Source organism: Theropithecus gelada, chromosome 8 (assembly GCF_003255815.1).
Source record: "Theropithecus gelada isolate Dixy chromosome 8, Tgel_1.0, whole genome shotgun sequence".
Taxonomy (NCBI): domain Eukaryota; kingdom Metazoa; phylum Chordata; class Mammalia; order Primates; family Cercopithecidae; genus Theropithecus; species Theropithecus gelada.
Genome location: NC_037676.1, coordinates 142,582,844 through 142,593,494, shown reverse-complemented (window position 1 = coordinate 142,593,494; position 10,651 = coordinate 142,582,844). Strand labels below are relative to the sequence as shown.

General features: G+C 47.2%; 1 protein-coding gene across 1 annotated transcript in view; it reads left to right on the top strand.

Moving 5' to 3' along the window:
• The window catches only part of TRAPPC9 (trafficking protein particle complex 9), a 714,313-nt gene that overhangs the window by 73,646 nt on the left and 630,016 nt on the right, over nt 1–10,651 (top strand). The window contains exon 8 of the mRNA XM_025393926.1: nt 9,036–9,252. Coding sequence (XP_025249711.1) covers nt 9,036–9,252 — 217 coding nt within the window. The remainder of the gene's footprint in view (nt 1–9,035; nt 9,253–10,651) is intronic.

Below are 10,651 nucleotides of genomic sequence, written 5' to 3'. Positions count from 1 at the left end.
CCCTTTCTTTTCTTTTCTTTTTTTTTTTTTTGAGACAGAGTCTCGCCCTGTCACCAGGCTGGAGTGCAGTGGCGTGATCTCGGCTCACTGCAAGCTCTGCCTCCTGGGTTCACACTATTCTCTTGCCTCAGCCTCCCAAGTAGCTGGGACTACAGGCGCCCGCCACCACGCCCAGCTAATTTTTTGTGTTTTTAGTAGAGACGGGGTTTCACCGTGTTAACCAGGATGGTCTCAATCTCCTGACCTCGTGATCTGTCCGCCTCGGCCTCCCAAAGTGCTGGGATTACAGGCGTGAGCTACCGCGCCTGGCCCCCTTTCTTAATTTTGTATGTCCCTTCAAGGCTACATTCTAGTTGGTGGCTTACTTTTTTCTTTTTATACCAATTTAATTACAATAAATACTTCTTTTATAAAGCAAACAATATATGGGGACAAGTGATTTATTCTAGTATTTCTTTCCTGTATGTGTTTCACCTTAAATGTGTCATGTATAATGTGAAGATTTGGGGCTGATATTAATTCTCTTAGGGGAGGTGTGATGTGAGCAGGATGGCAGAGTAGGACCTTTCGGCACTTGCCCACCTGAAGAAACAACCTGACAACCATCCACACACACACCTTCACAGGAGCCAGGAAGCCAGGCAGGAGACCACAGCCACACCCAGGAAACCAGACAGGAGACCACAGCCACACCCAGGAAGCCAGGCAGGAGACCACAGCCACACCCAGGAAACCAGACAGGAGACCACAGCCACACCCAGGAAACCAGACAGGAGACCACAGCCACACCCAGGAAGCCAGGCAGGAGACCACAGCCACACCCAGGAAACCAGGCAGGAGACCGCAGCCACACCCAGGAAACCAGGCAGGAGACCGCAGCCACACCCAGGAAACCAGGTAGGAGACCGCAGCCACACCCAGGAAACCAGGCAGGAGACCGCAGCCACACCCAGGAAACCAGGCAGGAGACCGCAGCCACACCCAGGAAACCAGACAGGAGACCGCAGCCACACCCAGGAAACCAGGCAGGAGACCGCAGCTACACCCAGGAAACCAGGCAGGAGACCACAGCTACACCCAGGGCTCGCACATAAATAAGAAAAGGTGCATGCAAGAGGATGGGAAGGACAGCCTTGCACCACCGAAGTCAGCCTCCTCCGGCCCCAGGCAGCACAGCATAGAGGGAGACGACCTCCGCCAGGGAAAGGAGAGCAACATGAGTGCTAGGCCTGCCGCGGACCTCAGCACCATGCTGCCCTGATAAAAGCCAGCACTGGGCAGGCCCTGTGGCCCCGAACACCAGGCTGGGCCATGGACTGAGCAATGTTTTTTAATGGAAAAAAAAAAAAAGAAGTATGTTAATAGTTAAAAAGAAAAGAAAAATTTCAAATAATATTTAAGTTTGGAAAATACCTAGTGATTTTTGTTTTGGCAATGTAGTGGTCCAAAAACGCTCAGCACAAGTTCCTTAAAATTCTGATGAAGAGATAAAAATCCCACCATTCCCATCCCTAGCATCTTTCAAAATGCATAGCTCATTGTTAAGAAGGAAAAGGAAATCCTTTTCCCAAAAGCAGGAATTCTGAAAGTCACTGGGCCTTGGAAGGCAGAGAATGCCCTGCCTAGCTGTGGTAACAGCTTTCAGTGCTCACATAGGAGGATAGGAAATAAACCTTAGACCTGCTCAGACTTGGGAGCTGGATGGCAGACCCATGTGTAAAGCCAAGATCCCCCAAACGACACGCTTAGTAAAAGAATGAAATAGAAAGTATCTCAGTCCTTAAAGTAAGAAGATAAGGAAACTAGATCTTGTTGGAAGGTGTATTAGGGTTCTCTAGAGGGACAGGACTGATAGGATATATATGTATATAAGGGGGAGCTTATTAAGTATTAACTCACGTGATTATAAGCTTCCACAATAGGCCGTCTGCAAGCTGAGGAGTGAGGAGAGCCAGTCCCAGTCCCAAAACTGAAGAACTGGTAATCCGATGTTCTAGAGGGGAAAGCATCTAGCACGGGAGAAAGATGTAGGCTGGGAGGCTGGGCCAATCTCGTCTTTTCATATTTTTCTGTCTTCTTATATTCTTAAGTGCGCTGGCAGCAGATGAAAGGTGGGTCTGCCTTTCCTAGCCCACTGACTCAAATGTTAATCTCCGTTGGCAGCACCCTCACAGACACACTCAGAATCAATACTTTGCATCCTTCAGTTCCATCAAGTTGACGCTCAGTATTAAGCATTACGGAAGGAAATAAAACCAATCCAAAGAGCGTTTATTTTAAAGTTGTCCTGGCGTAAGAGTGACCACAACTCCTGGCAGAAAAACAGAAATCCTTCTGGAGTGAGAAGCTATGTTCTGAATGAATCAGTGAACAGAAAATGTAAAAATGGTTCATGGAAGCTCTGGATAGAGATGTTAGACCCCAAACATACTACTTTTGTCTCTCTCCCAAGGTCTCATTTAAGTATCCCAAAGTATTTGTTTTTCTTTTTTTGAGATGGAGTCTTGCTCTGTCACTCATGCTCAAGTGCAGTGGCATGATCGTGGCTCACTGCAACCTCTGCCCCCTGGGTTCAAGTGATTCACCTGCCTCAACTTCCCAAATAGCTGGGATTATAGGCACGCTCCACCGTGTCTGTCTAATTTTTGTATTTTTAGTAGAGACGGGGTTTCACCATGTTGGCCAGGATGGCCCAAAGTGTTTTTATAGGAAAGGAACTATAATGACAATCACATCTGTTGCCACCACGATGTGCTGGGAATTCAGAGGGGAATACGAATGGTCTCCTTCTGCAGAGAGCTCTTTCTGTTTGAGGAGACAGATCTGCAGTGTTTTGTGAGTGTAGTGCGGAAGGCATTAGTCTATTTTGGACAGGCAGGAGAGGAGTTTAGGAAAGCAGTGATGGGGGTGGGTGACGTTTTAGCTGTGTATGGTCTTATTTAATTGGTTTTTAATTTCAGGCTCCATGAGTTGTCATTGGAGGGACTAGATTTTATGGAGAACAGACTTAGAGAAACTCAGAACTTGGCCGGATGTGGTGACTCACACCTGTAATCCCAGCACTTTGGGAGGCTAAGGCGGGCAGATCACCTGAGGTCAGGAGTTTGAGACCAGCTTAGCCAACATGCCAAAACCCCTCTTCTACTAAAAATACAAAAATTAGCCAGGTGTGGTATCAGGCACCTGTAATCCCAGCTACTCAGGAGGCTGAGGCAGGAGAATTGCTTGAACCTGGGAGGCGGAGGTTGCAGTGAGCCGAGATCATGCCATTGCACTCCAGCTTGGGCAACAAGAGTGAAACTCTGTCTCAAAAAAAAAAAAAAAAAAAATCTGGCATGGAAAGATGAATGTGGAGAAAAGCTGTAGTCAGAGTTCAAATCATCTTTAAAGTACACATGAACACGCTCACTCGCTAAACCCAAAGATAGTAAAAGTAGGCAGTATTTCTTGAAGCCTTTCTTGAAGTATTTCTTGAAGGAGTGGGTTTTTCAGGTTATCTAAGAGTGAATCAAAGGCTGGAACCAGGGTGATCAGGGGTCAAGTGTGGCCTTTGCTTGGCCATCTCTTTTGGATGGTGCACTTACCAGGGGCACTGACTGTTTACAAAGTGTCCTTCCTCTAGCACGTGGTGGGTACACCTGGTAGTCTAGGAACCTTCCAGGTACCTGTCCAAGGCATAGGGCACAGCATCCCTGTTTCAGCCATCTCTCCGTCCATCTTCTTCCCAACACTGTGATTCTTTTTTTTTTGAGATGGAGCCTCGCTCTTGTGCTGGAGTGCAGTGGTGCGATCTTGGCTCACTGCAACTTCCACCTCCCGGGTTCAAGTGATTCTCCTGCCTCAGCCTCCCGAGTAGCTGGGACTGTAGGCACCCAGCATCACTCCTGGCTAATTTTTGTATTTTTAGTTGAGACGGGGTTTCACTGTGTTGGCCAGGCTGGTCTTGAACTCCTGACCTCAGGTGATCCGCCTGCCTCAGCCTCCCAAAGTACTGAGATTACAGGCATGAGCCACATTGCCTGGCCCCAATACTGTGATTCTTTATGGGCCTATCTCTTCTACTACTTCATGAATTTTTGACGGGTAGGGTCTTATTGAAGTTTTTGTTTTGTTTTCTTTCTTACCTTTGAATGATTAAAACTGAAAATGGATCCAATTACTTTAGGCAGATGCTTTTTAAAGGAAAATCCTTGGTGCATGCCTCATACTCCTATTCCGGGATGTAAGAAAGTAAGTTAGGTTTTTTTCCAAACTTTTTTGATAGAACTATATGGAAAGTTTGTATAATTTTGAAGACGTCTTTTCTCTCCGGGTAATTATGGCTGGAAATAGCTGGCGAGAGAAGCAGAGTGTGTTTTCCAAACCTGGGACTGTGTGGGGCCCACTGTTTCCCATCCTGCATTCTTCCACGGTCATCACTTACTTGAGTGCTGCCACCAGGCTGCCCCTACGCATCTGTCACTCCTTGTTCTTCTAGTCACTGCAAGTGCCCACGTTTGAGAAGGCTGATGAGGATTAAGGTATTTTCTGAGCATCTGTGGCTGGTTAACTTGGGGTTAGAACCTGTGGTTTCAAAGGCATTAACTAACAGTGATAGTTCTGTTTCTTGAACACTCACCGAGAGTTTTAGGCTTATGCTTAGTGTTCGCATTATTTTATTGAGTCTTTTCAACAATTGTAATTAGATTTGATGATCCCTATTTCTTAGGGATAATGCAGATGTGGCCCTGGAACTCAGGACTTTACAGCTCCAGGCTGTATTCCTCCCTCTCCATCCTGCCAGAGACAGTCCTGTGTCTGGAGTTTCCCTCTGATGTTATCACTTTATTTCTTGTTAACAGAATAAAGCAGGTCTAAACTTACTTTCTACTTGGAAATGGAGTAGTGAATTAATATTCGGATCCCCCAGAGTCTGCCTTGTGAGTAAACCTCCTTGTCTTGAGGAGTCTTGGAGCTACTTCCGTTGGAACCTCACATAAACATCTGGGCCCTGAACTCGGACTTCGTGACTGTGCAGCCTGTAGAAAGATTAGAACAAAGATGTGCTGATTAATATTCCCTAAAAGAGCAGCAGGTTGGAAATGAGTTTGGGGATTTCATCTCAAGATTTCTTGAGGATCTTGGCCTAGCTTTGCCTGGGACCGTTTTGTACTCCCTGGCTCCTTGTGCCATAGGTGCCTGTGTTGACCAAACATGGCTTTGTCCCAAGGCTCCCTGGGCTCACGGCTTCTTAGTCAAGTGTCTGCCTAGTGCCCAAAAGCAGTTGCACTTGAGCTTTTCCCATTAAGGCACCGTTTTAGGGCTTTGAAGTGATGCCAATTCCATTTGCAATATAGTGTTTATCATTTGATTTCTTATTATACTGAAATGATAAGAGGAATGAAATAATATATTACTGATCATAGTATTACAACCTTTCATCTTAGAGAGAATCAATGGGAGTTCTAACGCATTGGAGGCCAAGGCATGTGACCCTCCCGGCTGTCACCCTTGTTTTAGATGTTGGCCTCTTTAAGGGCACTGGCTAAGATAAGTATTTGTCTTCTCTTCCCCAACATCTTTTATCATGTTTGGCACAAAGTGGTGCAGCTGAAGGTCTGGGCATTTCCAGATTTGTGATAAAGGCGTTAAGTACCCCCACCTCTTCTTCTTCTTCTTCTTCTTTTTTTTGACACGGAGTTTCACTCTTGTTGCCCAGGCTGGAGTGTAGTGGCACGATCTCTGCTCACTGCAACCTCCGCCTCCCGGGTTCAAGCAATTCTCCTGCTTCAGCCTCCCGAGTAGCTGGGATTACAGGCATGCGCCACCACACCTGGTTACTTTTGTATTTTTTAGTAGAGACGGGGTTTCTCCATGTTGGTCAGGCTGGTCTGGAACTCCTAACGTCAGGTGATCTGCTTGCCTTGGTCTCCCAAAGTGCTGGGATTACAGGTGTGTGCCACTGTGCCCGGCCAACCCCTGCCTCCTTTTTACAGACCTCCTCCACCTCCTCCCTGGGTGCTGTCCTCCCGCACTGGGGCCTCTGTTTGCTGCTGTACTGTGCACTCCTGGAAAGGGACAGGCCATGTTCTACTCAAATTTGAATATTCATGGACCATAGACCTAGACAACAACTTCTAGATGAAAACATAGGATATCCTTGTGACCTCGGGCAAAGGTTGTCTAAGAGTAGGACGTAGAAGGGCACTAACTATAGAAGAGAAAACTGATAAATTGAGCAACATCACAGTGAAATGCTTTCGCTTATTAAGACTCCCTTAGGAAAATAAATTGGCAACAGACTGGGAGGAAATATTTGCAAAACATGTATAACTAAGGACTTGCATTCAGAATATATACATTACTCCTACGACTCAGTAATAAAACAAACGGTCTAATTTTAAAACCTGTCAGAAGATTTGAACAAGCACTTCACAAAGGAAGATATACCAGTAGCCAGTAATCATATGAAAAAGGTTCAACATCATTAGTTTTCAGGGAAATGGAAGTTAAAGCCACCAGAACATCTAAAATAAAAAAGACCGATATCCTCACATGCTGGTGAACAGGTGGAGCAACGGTGATTCTCACACGTCGTCGGTGTCGGCATGAGCTTTCACTCTAGGAAAAGTGGGGGTGGCAGAGATGTGACATGTACATAAATAGTACGGGAGACACAGAAAGGACATTATGGAGCCCAGCATGGTTAGGAGAATTTAGGGAAACAAGCGGCAGCTTCCAGCTGAAGGGTGTGAGGACGAGCTTCCTGGAGAGGGTGGCCTTGGAACCGAGGCTCCAAAGGGAGAGTCAAACGTGGCTGTGGAGGGAGCGCAGGAGCAGAGAGCCTGTGCGCCCCGGCAGCATCACCTGGTGCACTCCACCTCATACGCTTCCACCCATGATTCTGTGTCAAAGTGTATTTCACTGGACTTAGAGCAGCTATTTTGTTTCTTTGTTCATTGATTTATTGTCGTCCTCCCCACTGATTCTAAGCCAGGGGACTCGCCCGTCATTAGCATGGAGGCCCCCAGGGTAGGGGTCTTAGCCTGTTTTGTTCACCGCTGTATCCCCTGCCACAGAGTGGCTGGCACAGAGTAGGGGTCCAGTAAATATGTGTTGACGGAATGAGCAGACAAATGAGTTAAAGTTGTTCAGTTTGGTGAGGTCATAGGTAGGCAGTGGGGCCTCGAATTCCCAGAGCAGGTTGGGCCTGACTGAGGAGGGCCTGGCATGCCCGTGAAGGCATTTGGCTCTGTTTTACAGTCCTGGAGGGGTCTAGTGGTTTCAAGATGGGGATTGTCTTAGTCCGATGAGGCTGCTGTCACAAAATGCCACAGACTGGGTGGCTGATAAACAATAGAAATGTACTGTGCACAGTTCTGGAGGCTAGAAGTCCATGATCAGGTGCCAGCGGGTTTGGTGTCTGCGGAGGGCCCACTTGCTTGTTCGTAGACCGCCATCTTTTCTCTGTGTTCTCACATGGTGGAAGAGGTGAGCTAGCTCTTTAGGGTCTCTTCTTATAAGGGCACTAATTCCATTCGTGAGTGCTTCACCCCCCGACCCAATCACTTTGTAAAGTCCGCACCTCCTAATTCCATCACCTTGGGGGCTAGGCTTTCAACATGTGAATTTTGGGGAGGCACAAACACTCAAACTGTGGCTGGGGTGATGGCCTCTGAGCCATGTCTCAGGAGCCTTAGTCTGGCAGGGGTGTATGGACAGGTGAAGGAAGGTGGAGAAGTGGTACGAAGACGATGCCAATTCCTCTTCCAGATGAGGACTGACGAGGGCCCCAGCGAGGCCATGGCAGTGAATGCAGAGGAGAGGGGATGGAGGGAGGGTTTGGAGGCCCAAGTTGGAGGGGTGTTCAAGCTAAGGCTCTGTACTCACAGAAACATCAGGGAAACATTCATCATCCAGGGCAGAGGAGGGAGAGAAGTGCTTCCTTAAGCAATGCTCCTGGAGCAGCAGAGTGGGCTCTGCCTGCCTTCTTCTCTGAAGGCAGCTGTGCGGTGACCAGGGCCCAGGCCCAGAGTCAGGTCTTGTCCCTGATACTTCTTGGCTGTGTGATTTTGCACCAGTGATTAATGTGTCCCTGAGCTGTTAATGTCCTTATATGCCATCTCACAGGATGGTTGTATTGAGTTAATCAGGTACCTTAAGTCTGCTGCCATACAGTAGGTGCTGAAGAAACAGAAGTTGTTGGCTGGGCATGGTGGCTCACACCTGTAATCCCAGCACTTTGGGAGGCTGAGGCCGGCAGATCACTTGAGGTCAGGAGTTTGAGACCAGCCTGGTTAACATGGTGAAATCCCGTCTCTACTGAAAGTACAAAAATTAGCCAGGCATGGGGGTGGGTGCCTGTAATCTCAGCTACACAGGAGGATGAGGCAGGAGAATCGCTTGAACCTGGGAGGCAGAGGTTGCAGTGAGCCTAGATCGCACCACTGCACTCCAGCCTGAGCGACAGAGTGAAACTCTGTCTCAAAAAAAAAAAAAAAAAAAAAAAAAAGAAAAAAAAAGAAAGAAACAGAAGTTCTGATTGCTCCACTACAGGGTTGTTGGGAGGATTCAGCTGGGTCTTGGATGAAAGAAAACTTTTTGTAAACCCTGAAGTCTTAAGTCTAATTTCAATGGTATTATTAGCAATTCATTACCCAGTTACATGGTTCTGTGTCTTCTTGTGTTTTAAGAGTTTTTGTGTTTGATGAAAGACCTTGATAAAATCCGGTTGTGTAGATGAACTCTTGTTCCTTTTCTTTTCTTTTGTAAAGGAACTTAAAGTAGAGGTCTCAGATTTGTAGCAAGTACCTTTGTAGCAGAGAATCTGGGCTTTATCAGCAGGACGACGGGCTGCACCTGCAGCCATGGCTGGGGAAGGTCTCAAGCCACCCGGCGCTGCCCTGGGGCCTGTGCCCTGCACTGCTCACCAGGCATTCCCTCTCCTTGATGTCTCCTCAGGTCTTTGTTTTATGAGGAAACATTTTTAATGTGTGCTTCTTTTTTTCACTTATACGTTTCTTTCAAAAGCTTTTTACTTTCTCTCTGTGCTTCAGCTTTCTGAGGAGGAGAAAATTCAGCGCTACAGTGTCCTCTCCGAGCTCTACGAGCTGATCGGCTTCCATCGCAAGTCTGCGTTCTTCAAGCGCGTGGCCGCTATGCAGTGCGTGGCCCCGAGCATCGCAGAGCCTGGGTGGAGAGCCTGCTACAAACTCCTCCTGGAAACGCTCCCCGGCTACAGTCTGTCACTGGATCCCAAGGATTTCAGCAGAGGTACTGGAGTCCCCTTGCTGGCGCTGAGGTGTTGCTTTCTGTCGGATGATCACATGCTGTTCAGCCCCTGCCCTGAGTGGCAGACATCGTGGTTGGTGCTGGTGGCTCCAGAATGAGTAGATCCCTGCCCTGGAGTTGGGTGCCTACTCTAATCAGATTATAGGAAAAAGTACTGGTGCTTTGCCTTGGGGCTCGGATTCTTGAATCTTTATCAGTGGGAGTCGTTTCTTGCCTTTGAGTTCATTGGCATGGTGTGTTGTCATCAGTCAAACACTGGAAATACCTAATGAATTTTACTCATGAGATTTAGTTAGGTTAGCACACATCAATGAACCCAGAATAAATATGCTTGGGTATATGTGTATACCAGAGCTATGCATTCAGCAGTAAATTCTTATTGTGAAATATTAATGCAGGGTAATATGTATTAAAAATAAAGCTATCAATCAATCTAATAACAAATATGTACAAGGATAATGCCCAGTATTAGACAAAGTCTGATTAGAAGGAGAAAAAACATTTTTTGGGGCCAGCTGTGGTGGCTCACTCCCGTAATCCCCAGCACTTTGGGAGACCAGGGCAGGCGGATCACTTGAGGTCAGGAGTTTGTGACCAGCCTGGCCAACACGGTGAAACGCTGTCTCTACCAAAAAATACAAAAATTAGCTGGGTATGGTGGCACGTGCTTGTAGTCTCAGCTACTCAGGAGGCGGAGGCAAGAGAATTGCTTGAACCTGGGAGGGAGAGGTTGCAATGAGCTGGGATCGTGCAACTGCACTCCAGCCTGGGCGACAGAGAAAGACCTTGTCTCAAAACAAAACAAAACAAAACCAAAAAACAAATCAAAGAAACCATTTTTGAGGGGTTGCTTTTAGATAGGGAACATACAGCACTTTTTCTTCGGTTCAAGCCTAGAGCTAGTGAAGGTATAGGCTTCTAACAGGAAACAACTGAGATGTCATCTAGGTTCATTTCCCATCATGGCAAAAATGGGTTCTTCAGCATCCTTTTTTTTTTTTTTCTGAGACAGACTTTCACTCTCGTTGCCCAGGCTGGAGTGCAATGGCACGATCTTGGCTCACTGCAACCTCTGCCTCCCAGGTTCAAGTGATTCTCCTGCCTCAGTCTCCTGAGAAGCTGGGATTACAGGCGCCCGCCACCATGCCCAGCTAATTTTTGTATTTTTGGTAGAGACAGGGTTTTACCATGTTGGCCAGGATGGTCTCGAACTCCTAACTTCAGGTGATCTCCCTGCCTTGGCCTCCCAAAGTGCTGGGATTACAGGCATGAGCCACAGCGCCCGGCCTCTTCAGCATCTTTTTTATGTGGTCATGTGCATCCATTTCACTGACCTCTGCTGACTGGAGATGCTCATGGCTTCATGATGAATCCAGTTCTG